Source organism: Neophocaena asiaeorientalis, unplaced genomic scaffold, assembly GCF_003031525.2.
Source record: "Neophocaena asiaeorientalis asiaeorientalis breed wild unplaced genomic scaffold, Neophocaena_asiaeorientalis_V1.1 scaffold504, whole genome shotgun sequence".
Classification (NCBI taxonomy): Eukaryota; Metazoa; Chordata; class Mammalia; order Artiodactyla; family Phocoenidae; genus Neophocaena; species Neophocaena asiaeorientalis.
Window position 1 is genome coordinate 4,223,004 of NW_020174438.1, and position 20,171 is coordinate 4,243,174.

The following is a 20,171-nucleotide window of genomic DNA, read 5'->3' on the forward strand; positions in this document are numbered from 1 at the left end:
TAAAAAAAAAACCACTGATAGTGGGAGGAAAAGCAGCACAATCCATGCTCAGTCTCCTTCAGAGACAGAGGCATTCCTAAGAGTATATAAATGAGCGGGCTCCACAGTCAACAACGAACCGAACCGGTAAGAACCAAGAACTGAGCTGGCGGGGGAGGGAGGTGGTGGCAGGGAATATGGGAATTGGGGAAACCTTCAGCAGTTCACCCTGTGCTATCTGCCTTCCTCGTTTGTGTGTTTTCTGAGTCAGCATTAGCTAAATTTTCCAGAAAGCCATCCACAAAGTACAGCCTGGGCATTCAAGGGACGTCACTCATTTCCCCTAGTGACCTTGACAAGTCAGAAGCTTGAAAGCAGGGAAATCCGGATGTCTCAGTTATGAAGTGGAGCTGTGTGGGCCCCCACTTACTTCCAGAAGTCTCCATCCAGACTGGTGATCGTCTGCCTCTGATACTGCTGGTGCCCATCTGAGGTGCTCCTCTAGCTCTGAAGGGGCTGGCGCAATGGCCAAGTACTTCAGCCTGGTGGTGTTTCTTGCCTCCATCTGGACCACAAGGCTCCTGGTCCAAGGCTCTCTCCGCACAGAAGGTAGGTTTCTTACCAGATTGCCAACCTGAGGCAAGGCAAGATCTTGCAAATTGTCCTAAGACTACTAAGTTCTTGACTGAATTTCTGGGGTGGGATGGCGCTCAGTGTCGACAGAAGATCTCATTGGTAGCATTGCTCTGCCAGAAATGTTTTCACCGTGTTGTCAGCTTCACCAAAGTGATTCTCATTTACCTTTATGTTATCTTGACTTTTATTTTTGGTTATGGGATATTTTATATCCCAATATTTATTTTATTTTTGTTTCAATATTTTGAAACAAAACATTGAGGAGAAATCACTTGTTTTAAAAAGTGTTTCATTGAAGAAGCAAAGCGTGATTGTGAAAAATTTCAAGCAATCACCTAGCCTGGGGAAAATGGTTAACTTTCACAGAATATTGGCCTGTTTTATATTTTTGGAAGTGTCAGTATCATTATTTTTAGTTTTACTCTACTGTCATGGAATGCTTATGTTTTTAATATGCAGTAAATAGCAAATTAACTGAAAAACATCTGTGAAAATGTAGGTTTGAAAATTAGTCATCAGCTCCCTACCAAAATTGTAACCACAAATCACTCATTGCAGCTCTGGGCAAATGAAAATATGAGCACTTTAAAAGGAAAATTATGTGTTCCTCTGTTGGAAGATGCCCTGAGGTATAAAGTATGTCCGGAACAGGCATCCAGAGTTGATTCCGATATTGTCATACTCCATTTTATGAGGGAGGTTAGAGTTAATATGGTTGATTTTTTTTCAAATACCAGAACTGTTACTTTCAATAAGTTTGGCCCTCTTTGACATCTCCCTGGGGAGACTATTCACTTTTCCCCCCAAATACTGCCGTTAATCCTCAAACTATTATGGAAATTGTTCTTTGACATTGACTCAGCACAGTCTTTGGACCATCCTCAATAATGGCAAAATTTTCCTAAGGGGATTGAAATTTTGGAAACAACTGAAAGTTATACAGAGCCATAATTAGGGAAAAGGTGGTTGATGAAGGTGGGTGGATGAGGATGGGTGCTAGTATTTTTGAGGGCCTATTTTTATGTACTATATATAGTATATAAACTATATATAAGAAATATATATATATATATTTCTTAAGAAGACACTTTATAGATGAAGGAACAGGCTCAGTGAGGCCCAGCAACTTGCCTAATGTCATGAAGGCAGTAAATAATAAAGCTTGGGTTTGAATTCAGCTCTGATTCCTAGGTATATACTGTTTCTACTGTGCTTGTTATTTCCTAAGAATGCTTGAGGAAGGGGTTACTCGAATATCACTTGGATTCCAGCTCCCTGTTTTTGCCCTTAAATAGGAAAGCATAAAATCTATGAATATTTGTTGACTGTCTACTGTGGACCCAGCCTCCACTAGGTACAAGTTATATAATTTTAAAATTCTGACAAAAATTCTGTAAAGAAGATATAACCATCCCCCTTTTACAGCTGAGAATGCTAACTTGCCCAAGGTCCCACAGCCAATTAACAATAGAAGAAATATTCAAAGCTAGGTCTATTCCCAAGAATAGGTCTATCATTACTCATAACAATAATATTTAGAGTAAAAATGATGTATGATGAGAGTATCAAGACCACATTACAGTGTAATTAATATACCTTCTCTACAGGTATTCCCAAAGAAGCAGCCATAAACAAGCTTATGAGTGAAATGGGCCAAATTCCAGGACAAATGGTGTATTCCGAGAGTTCAGCTCTAGTGGTGTGTGTGTGTATATGTGTGTTTGTGTGTGTGTTCATCTTGCCCCCACATTGCACAGTGGGAAGCAGAACAGCGTCCTAGTTAAGAACTGAGGTTTTAGTATCAATCATAATTGGGTTTGTGCCCCAAACTGCCACCTAGTTGCTGTATATCCTTGGGCTCAGGAAAGTTACTTAATCTCCCTGAACCTCAATTTTCTGTCAAAAGAGACAGGGTTTGGCACAGAGTGGCATCTACAGGTGATAGAAGTTGGAATTAACATTGACACTAGTATTAATATCAGTGTTGGTGTTAGTGCACACAGTCGTAAGAGGAAACCATAAGAGCAAACCTCCATAAAGGTTTGCTTCTGTCACAAGCGCTCATATTGGGTGTTGGCTCTCTGGTCTCTCTTTTGGTGAGAGCAGGGTCTGGAAGCAAACAAGGCTATCCACAAATACCATACATTTCCCTTCCCCCAGCCCCCTGCTCCACAGCAAGGTCACATGGGGGACTTAGAAATGCTCCTTCCATGTTTGCAAGAAGAAACTTCCTTTAACTTTAAATAACACCTTAGACAGTGGTCAAAGCATTTGACAGTGCACAGATCTGTGTTCAAGCAATTACGTGGGAGATCGAAATGCCCTTTTATGGACTTTTGTGGATGAAGCCCAATTGGAACAAAGTACCAAAATGCAACGCAACTTTGCAATTTCATACAGGTCTATAAATCCCAGAACCCAGAGAGAAGGGATCAAAAGAATTCTCAGATTTGTTAGATTTTGAGTAAGATATTATTTACATCTTAACTGTTCAACTGCCTCAGCTTCCCTAGGGAGATCAGTCATTAGCAGACTAAAACCAAAGTGCTTTGAAGGTAACAGAATGATACTATGTTATGATTTATTGAGTGCCTACTATGTGGCAGGCACTATGCTAAGCATTTTTATTTGAATTAACTCATTTAACTTTCACCACCCTATACAACAGATACTGTTATTCTTTCAATTTTCTAAATATGGAAACTGAGGCTCCAAGAGATGAAGTAACCAGCCTAAATTCACAGAGCCAGCAAGGGACACAGGCTAGATTCAAATCCAGGTCTGACTTTAAAAGTCTACTTCCTTTATTTAGTTTCTCTGCCATGCAAGTTTTACTATCTGACTCCTCTAGGAACTTCTGAGTAAGCCTGCCCCCCAATGGTCAGAGAAGGTTCACTTTCTATTATACCAAGTGCAACATTTTTCAGCCCATCTCAGAAATAGTGCTGTCCCCAACAGACATTGGAGTATGGTTCACTATTCTGTTAACCAGAGCCCTGGATTCTGTCTTTCTCAAAGTCTCAGACCCTTCATTTTATAGACTCCGTAAAGGTTTGCAGAAGCTGCCTCCCCTAGACCGCACCCCAGGAACTGGTAGCCAAAGCCTCCACGTAATGAACAAGGAACCTGATTGCAGTGAGGGACGATGGACTCAGACCTGGTGAGAGGTACAGCATGGATCCGGGCAAGCACCTACCTAACCCAGCAGGATGTCCTTGTGGAAAATGTCTGGTCTGTGTCCTATTATTTCTAAACTTCAATCCCAGCTGCTGCGTTGAGGCAATGATGCTCTACTAGGAAGGAGAGCCTGAGGGCTAGGGGCAAGGACAGCAGCACACTGAGGGCCTATGTGATTCCTTTGCAGAGCTTTCCATCTCAGGACCATGCAGAATCATGGGGGTCACTCTTGTGAACAAAAGGACACACCCGCAGCTGAATTTCACAGAAGCCCAGGAGGCCTGTAGGCTCGTAGGACTAACTCTGGCCAGCAAAGAGCAGGTTGAAGCAGCATGGAAATCTGGCTTTGAGACCTGCAGGTGAGAAACAGCTGGATTCACAAACACTGTGGGAGCTCTTTTGGCTCTGTGCTCTTGTTCAGCAACAGAGATCAACGCATCCACTCAGATCATGTGTATTCTGTTACAGCTATGGATGGGTTAAAAATCAGTTCGTGGTCATCCCTCGGATTATCCAGAACCCCAAGTGTGGGAAGAACGGGCTGGGCGTCCTGATTTGGAGAAGTTCACTCAACCAGCGGCACAGGGCCTACTGTCACAACTCATCTGGTGAGTCAGATCTGCAGCCTCTCCACGTGGCATGTTTTTGTCTGGATTTCAATAGCTCTATAACCATTCTGAGAAGAGTAACCCTGAGCAGTAGCAGAAGCAATCATGGTGATGGCCACTGAATCCTCCCAAGACTGCCTCTTTGACCAGGGTAGAGGTGTCCCTCTCAGAGCAAAAAGTTAGAGAAAATATGACAGATTGGCAACATAGGGAGAGGGCATCCCTGTAGGCTCCATTACCCACCCCGCCTTCATCCTACAAGATAAACAGGACGAAGGGAAGGAAACATCCACTATGGACAAAGCAAGGTACTAAGTTATCTCGCTGAACCTTGACAATCTCCATAGGAGGTGTGCTTTATCATCCCTATTTTGCAGAGGACATAAGTACATTCTTCTAAGGTCTCCTTACTATGAAGATTCACACATAGATCTCTTTCCTTTATCCCACATTCCTTTACAGGAGTGGAAATTCAGATGCTATATGAGATGTTTTAAAGAACAAGACCCAATTTTCATTTTATGAAGGAAGGAATTAAAGCTAGAAAATAGAACTGATTTGCTCACGGTCATCCCTTTAACCTTCTTGGGAGACCTTGGAGGCCTTAGCCCAAGTGCTTTACCTAAGTAACTTCTCAGAAAGTTTGTCTTTGACTAAACACTTGTTCTCACTTTATCATAAGAACCTCTGTCTTATTACTCTACACACATACTCATAAATCTGACCTTCTAAAGGCCAGATGGGTCAGTGGTCATTCTCTAAGATCCAAGAGATAAAAGTGCACCAGCAGTGTTCTGTTGCCCAAAGGCAGCATAAGGTCCAAGCCGTTCTGTGAACCAGGGAGCCTTGGCCCAGGAAGGGCCGTGAAAGAGACTTTGTCCACTTCGCTCACTTCATGGATGAAACGACTGTAGCTCAGAATGGAGGTTTGCCTTATTCAAAGTCTTACAGTCAGCTAGAGGCCGAGTGAAGACTGGAACATAAGCTTCTTCCCATATCTTTTTCACCATCCTCCTCCCCTCGCCTCTGCCGCCTATCACTTTTGGCTGCGGAATTGGTGGTTTGCACGCTTGCTCATCTGACGGCCAGTCCATGCCGGTCAAATGGCCTGGCCTTTTAACTTCCTGGCCTTCCTGCCAGCTGTCAGTGCAATGATAGGCCACCCAGCCCTATGGACTAAATGAAAAGGAGTCAGGGGAGATGACTTGGATTTGTATGCTTCCTCGTGGTTTCACTTAACTTGTATTTCCATTCCCTGCGCTTCCTATATACTTAAAGTTAGGTGTAGAGGGTTGATTAGATTCATGTTCACTAGGTTTGGCAAAAATACTGGATAGATGATATTGTGTACTTTAGATCATATCCCAGCAAAAGGCCCTTAATGTAAGTATGTCCCCCTATTACATGCTAACTTTGATCATTTGAATAAGACGGTGACTGCCAGACCTCTCTAATGAACTCAGATGTGTTTTCCCCTTTGCAATGAGGAGGTAACCTATAGTGTGACATTTTGGCGCCATGCAAATAGTCTGACCCCCCAATCATCTTTTACCTGATAGTTCAAGCAGATATTGATGATCCTAGCTGGAATCAATTATTATATGCAGGACTGCAAAATGATAATTTTCTACATCTATTCTTCCTTCTACATTTGTTAGCTGGCATTCTTTGATAAAGAAGAATCTCTCTCTCTCTCTCTCTGTCTCTGTCTCTCTCTCACACACACACACACACACACGTCCTCCCTCCCCTTTATACTACCATGGACATGTAGCATTTTACTTACTCTGTGTTCAATATGTTATAATCAATTTTACAATTATTATTCTTTTTGATGCTCAAATTGTCTGAAATTTGGCGAGTGGGAGCCCCTTCTAGTTGACTTTTGTTTTCATCCCATTAGTATTTGAGCAAGTCATTGCTTTCTGGCATGATAACATGTCCCAGGCTCACTTTGTACTTTCTTTATCCCACACATGGAATCAGCCATTTATTTCTCCAAGGGGCCTTGGTTCTTTTTAGCAGAGAATGTTGATTCGAAACCAAGATCTGCATGCAAGTTGTTCTCATTACTACTCTCATTTCCATTGCTTCTCAGTCCTTTTTAGTGGGCAGCTAGGAAAAAAATATACATATATATATTGCATTTGCATTGATATTTCCAACTCAAATTTAACAATTCAAGTTTTTTCTTTGTTTACTTTGTTCTATACTTTTTGTTTACTTTGTTCTATACTTTTTCTCTTATATGGAAAATTCTTGTTCCCAATAAATAATATATTTTCTTATCCTACAATAATTTCAAAATTATAAAAACAGCATTATTAAGAATAATAAACCTACTGAATGGAATTTCCAATTCCTTTGCATTTCTTTTAGTCCTCAGAAGACATCCCTCTAAGGATGTACTGTCAGAGAATTGTGTACAAAAGTGACTTGAGAAAATTTGCTACCCTGTGTGGTTATGTTATCATTTTGAAATAAATCAGGGTCACCTGCTTCTGTTTGCCATCTTTGTGAGGAACAGAGTTACCCTAGCCCTCATCGTCACACTAACCTAGACTTACCCTATGCTTCTTTGTTTTTGTAACTTTCTTTTTTATTGCTATCTTGTGAGCTCTGAGGATCCCAGTAACCCTAAACCTGACCCCAAACCTTACCCTAATTGTCTTTCTTACTGCTACCTTTGTGAGCTTTGGGAATCAGACCAAAGTGTTTCTAATGCTCGGCGTGCACCACCTGTTTCATGTTGTTCCCTCTGCCACAATGCCCGTCCTCTTCATCACCTGGCTAACTTGTATTCTTTATTCAAGTCTCAAGTACCGTCTTCTTCAGGCAGCCTTTCTATATCCCTGACTCCTATCTTTCCTCTTGGACACCAACCACACTGTGTTTAATATCTATCAAAGCATTTGGCACATTCTAGAGAAATTATATTTGTAGTTTGGAGGGAAGGAGAGCCAGGTCCTAACGCTTCCAGGTGAGACACATTGTGCCCCCGACCAGTAAGGGACCACGGGATCAGATTGTTGTTGCTCCCTCACACGGCGGCCTTCCTGGCTACACTTAATGAACAGAGAGGCAAAGGAAACGAATTCTTACAGATATTACAGATCATGCCATAGATTCTGCTAGGCCCTACACATTTACTGTCTCATCAATCCTCAGTGAAATGATACAAGTGTACCACTTCCACTTTCCAAGAGAAGTAGCTGATGCTTAGAGGGTGATTTGCTGTGGCAACAGTCAGTAAGGGACAGAGCCAGGATTTAAACCTCGGGCCCTGCCACTTCCACGTCACCTTCCCTGGTGATGACCACACGTCAGTAATATACCAGGCCCAGGGTGGGTCCTTCACATGAGTATTTTTTTAAAGTTCCCCAGACGATTCTAACCTGCAGCCAGAGTTGAGAACCACTTTTCTCTAGAAGATCTCTAAGATATAAGTTTTAGAATTCCAGATAGTTCCGCGTTCTCCCATTTCTGTGCAATTGCAATAGTCTCCTTCTTGGCTCCTGGTTGCCCTTTCTCCCATCTCTATTTCATTCTCCACACACCTCCTCTGATGATTACGTCCCTCCTCTTCTGCACAGCCTTGGGTGGCTTCCAATCAGAGAACCTGATGTGGACTATGAAGACTTGTGCACATAAAACTGGGCACATATGAGAACTTCTGTATGTCAGTTGGAAGGTTTGCTGCCCCCAGTTGAAAATTCCTTCTCCTACAGAATAAATTCCAAATTCTTTACCATGGCAATTATGACTCTTGATATACTGGCTCCGACCTGTCTTCCCAGTCTCACCTCCTACTTGCAGTCTTTCATGCTCCCCATCATACACACAGCCTACACGCCAGCCACATCGTGCTCCTTGTCATTTTCTGACATACCTACACTTTCAAACTTCTGGATTCTTGGGTCACGCTGTTCTTATTGACTGGGATATCCTATTCCCTCTTCCATGCTAGATGACCTGGAGCTCTACTCCAGCCATACCAGCATTCTAGTCATCAAACATGCTGAGATTATTCAAATTCAGGCTCTTGAACTTCCTGTTCTCTTTACTTGGAATGCTTTTGCCCTAGATCTTCAATGACTTGCTACTTTTCATCATTCAGGTTTCAGCTTAAGTATCACCTCCCCAAAGAGACTTACTCTTATCACCTTATCCAAAGTATCTGTCCCCATTCCTGCCCCTTCCAGTTTGATCCTTATCCTGTTTAATTATCTTCTCAACATTTATCATCCTCTGAAATTTCTGGCTTTTTAAAAAAATTTTATTATCTCTATCCTTCTTTCCAATAACATATAAGCCCTTATGAGCAAGGACTTGGTCTTATTTGCACCACATCCCTAGCATCTAGCACAGCACCTGGCACAGAGTTGGAGCTCAATAAATATTTGTTGAATGAGTGCATTAACCCTCCACATCCTGCTTATGCCGTCTCCTCTGTGAATTCCCAGTTATCGCCCCCTAGCCTCATCAAAATACTTCTGTCCTCTTGGAAACAGGAATCATCCCTTATTCTCAGTTCCCAGCACAGTATATTGTGTTCAGTATACTTTTCCCCTGATATTAAAAAAAATGTTCATTTTTTTGAAGGAAGTATATAGCACCTGCTTAAGAACGGGAAACGTAGCTAAAAATCCAGGGCGGCACTGGTGGTATAGTGGTGGGCATAGCTGCCTTCCGAAGTCTAGGGCAGAGGTCAAGGATGATGCCTATTTGAATAGAGGTCTTTTCAAAATGAAATGAATAGTATAAAATATTGACTGAATGCATGTGGGGTCAAAATGTTTTATCATGTTTACCATGGCCTTGGTTGGTAACTTTTACTTAATTTTCAAAAATAATAGAATAACTTCTTCTTCATGGCCAACATTCCAGCTGATGATACCCACTATCACAAATAACCAGAGATTTAAAAGAGATGCAAATACATATTGTAATATATTGCATGGCTCTGCCATTTACTGGCTATGTGATTTTAGGCAAGTTATTCAACTTCTCTGAATTTCAGTTTCTTCCTGTATAAATGAGGGTTTTATAAAATTGCTTAATGAAGTGCCATGGTTGACTCAGAGCAAGATGTTCAACAAATATTAGTTTCCTCTCTACCACATTCAACAGATTGGAGAGCAAACCTACATCCCTCCCCTGTCTCCCACCCCCTTAAAAAAATTTTTTTTTTGATGAGCACAGAGAAATCTGGTTTTAGTAGATCTCTGTCCTCAAGTGGTGTCATGTGTGTATATTTGGTCTCCCCATCTACTCCTTTCTTCATTTCACTTTTCCTTCCTTCCTTTAGACATCAAGTATTGAGCATGTACTATGTGCCCACCACACTGCACATACCATGATGACCAAGAAAGACAGGAATCCTGCTTCCAGGGAGCAGTCCAGTGGGGAGCAGTGTAGTGAGAAGGGAAGTACAAGGAGGTACAAGAATGCATGTCTAGGGATCCAATCTGGTCTTCAAGTCTGCCTAAGAAAGAGATATTCAGTCTGAGACCTGAGGGACAAGGAGGAGTTGATAAAGAGGGGCAAAGAGTCTTACAAGTGAAGAAAGCATTCAGGTCAAAGGTTTGGATGTTAGAGAAAGCATATCAAAGAACTGAAGGAATTCTAGCACGGCAGGGGGAACGAGAGAAAGACGGATCAGGTGAGGCTGGCCGTGTCAGCAGGGGCCAGATCATGGAAGACCTTATAGGCTGTGCAGTACAGGCAGTCAGGGAAGGATTCTAAAGGAGGAAGTGATATGATTATCTTTACATTTTTGTAAGACCATTCCAGCTGCAGTATAAAGGGATCGGAGGAGAGTAAGAATAGAGACAGGCAGACCCATTAGGAGGCTATTGCAATACTTCTTTCTTATTTCACTTTTCCCTCCCCGGACAGATACCTGGGTTAACTCATGCTTTCCAGAAATTATCACCACCGATGATCCCATATTCAACACGGAAACTGCAACATACACAACAGAAATGATTGTCAGTGAGAGTACACACTCAGCGATGTCTACTGATGGACCTGAGTCTATTACACCCACTGTGGCTCCTGCTCTGGCTTCCACTTCTATTCCACGGAAAAGAAAATTAATTTGCATAACGGAAGCTTTTATGGAAACGAGCACCATATCTACAGAAACTGAATCGTATATTGAAAATAAAGCGGCATTCAAGAATGAACCTGTTGGGTTTGGAGGTAAAAACTTTCTGTCTGCATTATGTGTATGTGTTTGAGTTTGTGTGTGTGTGTGTGTGTGTGTGTGTGTGTGTGTGTGTGTAGCAGACAATACATAGAAACTAGCCTGTATCCAGATTGGGCACTCAGGACCTGACAAATACAAATAAAAGCTTAATGCAAATTCAAATTTCATAAAGTCCTAGAACTTGAGGTCTCTAAAGAACCTTAATGATTAAACTAAAAATCATGAGTCTAAAATAGCTTCACTTTTAAAACGCAAAGACTTTTCAGAATAAATTACTATCTATTCATATGCAGAAGTTTTTAAAGTACATATACACACCTTAAATGCCTATGATCAGCAAGTTAGTTTTCCTGTTTAAAGGGTCTTACACTTGATTTGCTCCAAACTTGTCACCTCAAGGCCACAGAGAGGAAATGGACTCTGTCATATTGCAACTTATAGAGTAGGGAGAGCATGAGGCAAGGCCAAGGATTCTATAGGCAGGAAGCAAAGAAGCTCATGTGGGCCCAACGCCCTAAGTGGCCCCTGTGTGGTCACAGAGAAGGCTCTTCTGCTCTGTGGTCTCCATCACGTGTAAGGATGAGTCATTAGAAGAGCGGTCGGTGCACAGTAATGGCTACATGGAGGAACAAGGCGCGGTCTCTGTCTCCCCCAGGTGTTCCCACGACCCTGCTGGTGCTTGCACTCCTCTTCTTTGCTGCTGCAGCTGGCCTCGCGGTTTGCTACATCAAAAGGTGGGATTGTTGGCACATGGTTAGTCTCGTCATCTTTGTCACATCCATATCTTGTGTTTATCCAGGGTTTTTATTGACATTTCCTCCATCCAGATGGAGATGGTAATCCTCTTATACTGTAAATGTTCTCCCTCACCTCACCTGTCCTCCCTACCACCCAACCTTTCCTATTATTTCAGCACTTGTATGTTATCCGGCCTTCAGATATAGGTCAATGGCTGTCCCTTTGAATATCAAGAAATAAAAAGAAAAGATTGACATCTAGGGAAAAATTGATATGCTTTATTTGCTTTTCAATTCTTTGTTTTTGATGAGAGGGTGTTAAGGCCAGCCTAAAGTTTTGCCTGCAAACTTACTGTCCTATCTAAATGAATCCATCCAGGTGGGGATGGGTTAAAGTATTTGAGGGTGCATGTGTTAGCATCTCTCTGAAATAAAAGTACCCAGTGTACTATGCCAATATGGGCCATCACAAAACATTATCTGTTGTTCTATGTGTTACATAGAAGTCTCTCACTTTAATTTTGTGTTTATGCCTACAGGTATGTGAAGGCCTTCCCTTTTACAAACAAGAACCAGCAGAAGGAAATGATAGAAACTAAAGTAGTGAAGGAGGAGAAGGCCGATGATAGCAACCCTAATGAGGAATCAAAGAAAATGGATAAAAAACCCGAGGAGCCCAAGAGTCAACCCAAAACCACAGTGCGATGCCTGGAAGCTGAAGTTTAGATGGAAGCTGAAAGAAATAAGAGGACACACCTGAGGTTGTTTTCCTTCCTGATACACATCCTGGTCCCAGATGGGGCGCCTATAAAAGGTCCAAAGAACCAAACAAGCAAGTCTACCCTTGGTCCCTAACTAGAGTCAGCTCAGGGCTACCTTTGGACTCTGGAGTTCACTAAAGGGAATTCCCTTTTCCTTATTGCAATCCTTTCTGGATCCTACCCTCCTACCTCCAAAGCTTCCCACAACCTTTCTAGCCTGGTTATGTGCTAATAATATCCCAGTGGGAGAAAGGAGCTTGTGCAAAGCACCTGGACCTCAAACAGCTAATCAGAACATGTTTGTCAAGAGGCCTTTAGGCTCCCTGAGAATAGGTGAGCTGAGAGCCAAGAAACCATTGAGATCAAGGCTTTGTCTATTGATTGACTCTACAGCCCAGATCCTTTCTTCAGCTCTGGAAAGGAAACACTTATACCATCTGGCATGTCCTTCTGAGCCAGGCAAGAGAAAAAGAAGGAAGGAAAAGTTTAGCAACTGAAGGACATGGAGATTCCCGTGACTTGAGACCTAATCTCTGTAAAACCAAAATAAATAGAGAAAAAGAATAAGGCTGAGGATATTAACAGCATTTGTCAGTAGGGACTGTAAATACAGACAGGGTCAAAGTGTTCATCTCTGAATAATTCTAGTTGGAATCACTTTTTAGAACTTATACACACTTACTTTTCTCTCTCTCTCCTGCTGCTGCTATTTTCTCTAGAAGAACATACTTTCTAGGGAAAAAAAAGTATATTCTTTTCTCCCCCCCAAAAAAAACTCTTAAAAATTTCTATTTTTATCAAGTTATAGAAATTATTACTGAATAAAATTACTGTGTTAAAAAGCAGTAAAATTTAGTAAACATTTGCTGAATGCCTACTATATGTCAGGTACTGTGCAAGTTATTACATTCTATAATTGAAAATTGCATATAGTAGAATGTATGAAGCTAGTTTTTTTCAGTGTTGATATCCCCAGCTTTCCACTTCCAAAACCAATTATTTTTTTTGCTGAGACTAATCTACTCATTATTTTCTCATGAATATGGCAACAATTATAGCCTTAATTTATTATTAACATACCTTAAAAGTACATCATTACCTCTATACACCAAAGTACATTTTTTAGATGTCATTACCAAATGTATCACTAGCTCTCCTTTTTCCAGCAAAAGGAGTCTGAGAGGTGCAGAAATATTTGTGCTGAAAAAATAAAAGCATTTAGAAAATTCCTTTGCTCTCTTATTTACATAGATGCATTATACCTTTCATGCAAAATTGAAGTGATCTGTTGTTTGCAAAAGTAAGAGAGACAATTTTGGTAGCTGAAGTACATTTGTAAACCCAAGAGTATATATATCACTATGTGAGGCTCTTCTTGATTCAGATGGTCTTATTTTAAGTAGGTCAAGTATACACACATAAATTAGTCCTTTACTTTGGATTCAGGTTCTACATTCCAGTCTGTTCCAGAGTTCACAGGAAGCTGGAGATTCAGATAGCTCCTTTGTCCTGTTTCTCTAACTTTCTCTCACCCTCTCTCTAGTCTTTCTCTCTGAGATTGCTAATATCTTCTTCCCCTCACCAGTAACCCCACAATTCCATGATCCTTTCAACTCAGAGGCCATAACCTGTTGGCATAGTCTTTTATGGTTGTCCCACAAATATTAAAATTTGGCTTAATTGCCAAGAATTAAACATCAAGAGAATTCATATATTTGTATTTCCGTTCCCTTGAAAACTGGCAAGATCTGGAACTAAAGAACCCATATTCCCTCATAGCCATAATTATTAATACTGAGCAGTGGCTGCCCCCTTTAAATGGGAGATGCTTTCTCCACCTCACCACAGTCCTCACCACTCTCTATAGCAACCTCACACCAAAGTAAAGGTACCATTTCCTATGGATTTTATAGTACTATTGCCTTTTTCTCCCACACCCAGCCCATTCCACTCATTTACAACCTACCTGGCCCTGAGGTCTATGAGTTTAAAACTCTGATTTGTCAGTCCTTAAGCTTTATCAGCCTCAACCAGTTCTCAGGGAGTGAAGAAGAAAGGGAAAGAGCCTAAATAGTGGTCTTCTGTGTTTGCTAACTGGAAAACAATCAGAACTTCCACACTAGGTCTCCCATCCGTGAGCATCTACCGTATATTAGGCTACTATCATCTTCTGTTAATTTAGACAAGAATATGCCCTACTCAGGAGGAGAAGGGAGGAAAGAGAAGAACCCTACCTAGCCACATATAATCGCTAGATAGACCAAATGTCAATGGCAAAAATACTGACGAAAATGTAAAACTTCCATCATTATGGAAAAAAGGAAGGAAGGAAGGAAGGAAGGAAGGGGGGGAGGGAGGGAGGAAACTATCACTTATTGAGCACCTACTAAGTGACAGTCATTTTCACATGTTGTTCTGTTTAACTGCCACATCTTCCTTGAGAAGGATTATTACTGTCATTTTTTATTAATTAGAAAGTTGGATTTTTAGAGGAGTTAAGTCACTTTTCTGAGGTCACATGTCTAGTTAAGTGATAAAGGTAGGATTCAATCCCAGGTCAGAATGACCACAGAGCCCACACTCCTTTCCCTACAATACCAGGCTTTCCTTGCAAATGACAATGTAGGGATGTAAACCATTCCAATATGCAAGCTTGAAATCAGTCACTTGCCAAAAACCACAGAGGCAAAATAAGAAAGACAACTCAGGACTCTTGTCCCAACTTCAGGGAATTTTTCTTCAAAGCCATTGCAATAACAAGGGAAAAAGAGAACCACTAAAAAACTTTGAGAACTGCTCCCTCCCTGAGGCAGACACACCTCAGCAAAGACTTACCTGATCCAGCTCATATGATCAGAAAATGTAAGGCTCAGAAGGACCCAAGATAATCTCCTCTAAACTCTCTTTTCTTAGCTAAAAAAAATGGAGCCCAGTGTCACAGACAGCTAGAAGTAGAGCCTGTTCTAGAAGTTTCCTTCTTCCTAGTCAGATTCTCTTTACTCTCCATTGAACAAAGAGAAATTGGAAGAATATGAGGGGCCATCCCAGGTCAGACCTACAATGCAGCCTACCAAAGCCAGTCTTCAAACGAGGCAGGTAGACAGCCATGTGATTATATTTGCAGGTGGTGCAAATGATTTCCCTGCCCAGAAAGGACTCTTCTCTATGCCTGTGTCTCTGGCTCAAACATTACAGATCCACTCTTTTGGACAAAGGTACTCTGTGTTGGGAAGGAGTCCCTTGTAAAATTGCATGCTTTTTATAAAGTCCAGGCCAACTGTCAGATATTAGCATGCCAATGTGGGTCCAGTAAAGACAAGCTGATTTCCAAGGGCAGAAAGCAGGATTCAAGCAGATGGCTTGAGACCCAGCACATACTTGCATATAGTGGGAGTTTCTAAATGTCCATTGGCTTGAACAAAATTGAATCATATTGACTTTCAAGCCAAAGAATTTTACATTTTATTGCCCTTCTCTAGACCTTTACCTAGTGCCCAAAGCAAAATCAGTTGCTCTGGGGAAGAACAGGTTTCTAAAGACAATAATAATAATATGCAAGTAAATAAATTCTTCCTAAGGAACAGGAGGGTCACTCACACACTAAAAAAGAAAACGTTTAAGTCTCCAAACAGGAAGAAAAGCAATTATTTGTCAGTTCAATCTCCTAGTTAAATGTAAATAAAATTTAGTTGTTTACCCTATAATAGTCTACATGCAAGGTCAGGTTTGAGCTCAGAGCATTTTAATAATACTGAAGTCAGCTGGGAGCGCTCTTTTTTCCCTCTTTCCACACTGTACTCTTTGGAAAGAAGTCACAACGTATAGCCCATACTTCAGTAGGGGAGTTATGTTCTGCCTCCTTGAAAGTGGAATGTCTACATAAGTTATTTGGCATTCTCTTGCACATGATATCGATTTATTAATCTCCATTAATATATTCAATCACTTATTTCTATCAGTATGGACTCATGAATATTTATTTTCTACTTTAGTATAATCTAACATTATGTAATTTTTTCTTTTTTTTTTTTTGCTCAAATTGCTCCAGCTTTGACCATTGGGAACTCTTTCCATTTGCTCCTGTGTCCCTTTGACCTACCCCTATCATTGTGTTTTTATTGGGCACTTCCTTACTTCCTGGTACTATACAATGATCCAGGAGTTAGACGGCAGAAGGAAGGAGAGACCAGCTTTACACTACTTTAGCTATTGCCACAGGCAAGCATGATCGTGGAGATACTGGGCTTTTCTGTGGCAAAGTTCCAGAAGCTGGCCTAGCTTCATGGGTGGTGAGAGGCAACTACAGTCGTAGTAGCTTTCAGACTTAGTTTCTAAGCCCTTCCAACAATGTTGTAAATACCTAATTCCCCTTGTTAAGGTTTTTCTGTTTCAAATAGTTGGAGAGGTTTCTGTTTGCTGCGAGGGAACACTGACAAAAACAAATGATTCTTGAACACATTTTACAATTTGGCCTCGAATCCTTATCTCAAATCTTATCTCCAGTCATTCCTGCAAACATACTTCATGATGCAACTACACAAGAATATTTGCCATTCCAGAATGTAATCAGTGTTATGCCCTCTAATCTTTGCAAGTGCTGTTCCTTCTGTTTCAATGACCTTTGCATCTGTTGCTGCATAACAAATTACCCCTAACCTTAATGGCTTATAATAACACTTATTATCTGGAGTTGTTGTGGGTCAGGAATCTGGGTATGGCCAACCAGGCCCTCTGCTTCAGTGCTTTCACAGAGCTGCAGTCAAAGTGTCAGCCAGGGCTGTATTCTTCTCAAGGCTCTTCTACGGGAGGAATCACTTTCGAGTTCATTCACATGGTTGTTGGCAGGATTTAGTTCCTTGTTTGCTATTGGCCAAAGGCTGCCCTCGGCACTTTCCCATGTGGAACTCACTATTGGGGCAGCTCACAGAATGGCAACTTGCTTCATCAGAGCCAGCAAGGCTGAAGATTCAGAGAGTGTGCTAGTAAGATGAAATCATCTTTTACACCTAATCTTGGAAGTGATAGCCTATTACTTTTGCCATATTCTATTCATTATAAGCAAACTACTATGCCCACCTCACACTTAAGTGGGGGGGATTATACGAGGGCATGAATAAATACCAGGAGGTGGGGGATCACTGGGAGTCATTTTAGAAGGCTGCCCCCCACGACGTTAATGATTCTTCTCATTCCTTCTCTTTGCAACTTGTATATCTATGTTAGCATATGCCACGCGGTATTATTGTTACTTATGTTAGAAAAACTCAGTCTTCTTCCTGTGTGTCTTTCCTTTACTCTCACACTATTGCCACACTCACAGCACTTCTGACATCAGATATGTGTGAGGTTTTCTCCACAACAAGCATTTCTCTGGGACACCAGCTGGGTATCCTACAAGTTAACACAATTCTGATGCAGTCCACCTGGAGATTGTGTCAGAGGCCACAGGTTAAGGGTTCAGTTCTATGAGCCTGCCCCTCCCTCCTACTTCAGACACCAATCAAATTCCAGGTTGTTACCCATGCTGCTAAACCACTGGCTATAAAGCAGAGGTTCCCATGACCCCTTGCTCAGGTGATCAATTTACTAGGATGGCTCACGGAACTCAGGGAAACAGTTTGCTGTTTACCAGTTTGTCTAAAGGGATATGATAAAGGATACAGATGCACATCCAGATGGAAGGGATGCACAGGACAAGGTATGTGGGAAGGGGCACACAGCTTCTATGCCATCCCCAGGTGCACCACGCTACCAGCACCTACAGGTGTCACCAACCTAGAAGCTCTCTGAACTCTGCACTTTGGGGATTTTTTTTTTTTTTTGCGGTACGCGGGCCTCTCACTGTTGTGGCCTCTCCCGTTGTGGAGCACAGGCTCCGGACGCGCAGGCTCAGCGGCCATGGCCCACGGGCCCAGCCGCTCCGCGGTATGCGGGATCCTCCCGGACCGGGGCACGAACCCGTGTCCTCTGCATCGGCAGGCGGACTCTCAACCACTGCGCCACCAGGGAAGCCCCTTTGGGGATTTTTATAGAGGCTTCATCACATAGGCATGATCACTCATTAAGTCCATTTCCAGTCCCTCTCTGGAGAATGGGGGTGTGGCTGAAAGTTCCAAGCTTCTGATTGTGACTTAGTCTTTCTGATGACCAGCCACCATCTAGAAGCCTACCAAGAGTCACCTCATTAGAACAAAAGGCACGGCTATCACCTAGGAGAAAATTCCAAGGGATTTAGGAACTCTGTGTCAGGAACCACGGTCAAAAACAAAATATTAGAACAAAAGATGTTCCTAGTGCTTTTGTCACTTAGGAAATTACGAGGGTTTTAGGCATTCTGTGCCTGGACCTGAGGGTACTATATGTATGTATTAGCACACACATAACTGGCTCTCAGTAAATGCTGAATGAATGAATGCATACACTTGTTCGGATTTCATGAGCTCCAAGTCAATACCTTTATCCAGCTCTCTGTATTGAGTGTTAAGATCATTCAATACAGGGCCAATGGTTCCTGACCACCCAAATATTGTTCTTCCTGATGACTTTTTTCTTGGTTTAGAATGCATTTGTGAACAAGCCAGAAGAATACATAAAGGCTATTGTACTTGAACTTTATGAGTTGGCCATTGACTCACCTCTATGCGTAATCTCATATTAATATTTATTGTAACAAGGAAACTGCAGCGTTTTGGACTGTGGTCAAGTTAAAGAAAGCTGAGCTCCCTCGGCAACCACAAAACCAATAAATATAGGCAAAATTTGGCTCCTCGGTCTCTAGACTTTTACTTTAGTCTTTGAAGTCTAGGGTGCTTTCTTGGCAGCCTGAAATTCTGCATACTAAATTCTGAGATTTTCTAGAAATTAGGACCATTTGGGGGCATTTCCAGACTTTTTTTTTTAACTACTCCAATCATTGTTGTTATTTTGTTTGGGTTTTTGTCTCCAGGTAAGTTGAAGACATTCTTCTGTGATCAAAAAAAAAGACAAGATCAGTTAAAAGTAAAATCTCTATGAATATCAAAATACCTAATAGAATACTATGTTGTGCATATTCTTTTACCTATGAAGATTATCATTTCATCAAAAGCTAAAATTGTAAATAATAGTAATAACAAAGACTTGGATGTTACAAAACAGCATAAAGCTATAGTACCATAGCAAAATATCTTAAAATCACATCATGTTTTCTCCACTAGTAGATTTCTTAAAAGATTCTATTAAAGATGTACTATCAAGTGGAACTTCTATGTAGTAGAGGTATGGGGAGGAGATGTCTAAATCTGAAGATCCAGCATGGAAACTATGCTTGGGTTATAAAGCTGGAAAGGGGGGTGGAATGAGGCATATGCCACTGTTAGACATCAGAGACGATGTGAACTCACCATGGGTATTGACTAGTGTCTAGGCAGAGGCAAGAGGCAAACCTGATGCCAGTGTGGACAGAAATATGGCTTTGTCTGTGGGAGATCTTGACCTATGTCTGAAATCCAAGTGCAGGTAGATCAAAGCACTAAGATGCTCAGTGAAAATGACACAATGATACTTCAGTGAGTAAGCTGGGTAGCCTGCAACTGCATGGGGAGAAATGTCATGTGGTGCCAGCCAGAGCTGGGGAACACTTCTAACTTTACCGGAAGCAAGAGAATATTCCCATCCTTGCTCCCACCTCTGTATGTCCCCTTTTTAATACCCCCATGTTCCTAGTGCTTTTGTCACTTAGGAAATGACAAGGGTTTTAGGCATTCTGTGCCTGGACCTGAGGGTCCAGGAAGAGTCATTGCTAACCTGATTGATAAAGGCCAGGACCTCTAGTAGGCCTTATTTTACTGGTGAGTGGAGTTATTCTGCATTTAAGCTCAGGACTTATTCATGGCACTCAACTGTCAGCTTCCTGCCTCAGACCCTGGCATGGCCTGGTCCCTAAAGGCACTGTAGCCATCCTCATCCATCACTTCCACACTATATATGTGGTTAGATAAGTGGACTTGTGGCTCCTGTTGCATCCTTTTTTGGATAGTATTTCGGCCTCCAGCTTTAAGCCCTATGCCCAAAGCAGCTTCCA

At 41.7% G+C, this 20,171-nt stretch overlaps 1 protein-coding gene across 1 annotated transcript; it reads left to right on the plus strand.

The window, feature by feature from the left end:
- Window positions 1-326: 326 nt before the first annotated feature.
- On the plus strand, window positions 327-13,338 carry LYVE1 (lymphatic vessel endothelial hyaluronan receptor 1). Its single transcript, XM_024756948.1, has 6 exons — window positions 327-588; window positions 3,980-4,151; window positions 4,261-4,400; window positions 10,299-10,604; window positions 11,267-11,345; window positions 11,888-13,338. The coding sequence occupies exons 1-6, from the start codon at window positions 504-506 to the stop codon at window positions 12,072-12,074; spliced, it is 969 nt and encodes a 322-aa protein (XP_024612716.1). The 5' UTR covers window positions 327-503; the 3' UTR covers window positions 12,075-13,338.
- Window positions 13,339-20,171: the final 6,833 nt, after the last annotated feature.

What these genes read in the sequence shown, in the direction of transcription:
- LYVE1 (XM_024756948.1), top strand. Translation starts at nt 504, where the DNA reads ATGGCCAAGTACTTCAGCCTGGTGGTGTTTCTTGCCTCCATCTGGACC. An exon ending in TCTGGCTTTGAGACCTGCAG is followed by an intron (nt 4,152 to 4,260) that starts GTGAGAAACAGC and finishes ATTCTGTTACAG; the next exon opens with CTATGGATGGGTTAAAAATC. An exon ending in GCGGTTTGCTACATCAAAAG is followed by an intron (nt 11,346 to 11,887) that starts GTGGGATTGTTG and finishes TTATGCCTACAG; the next exon opens with GTATGTGAAGGCCTTCCCTT.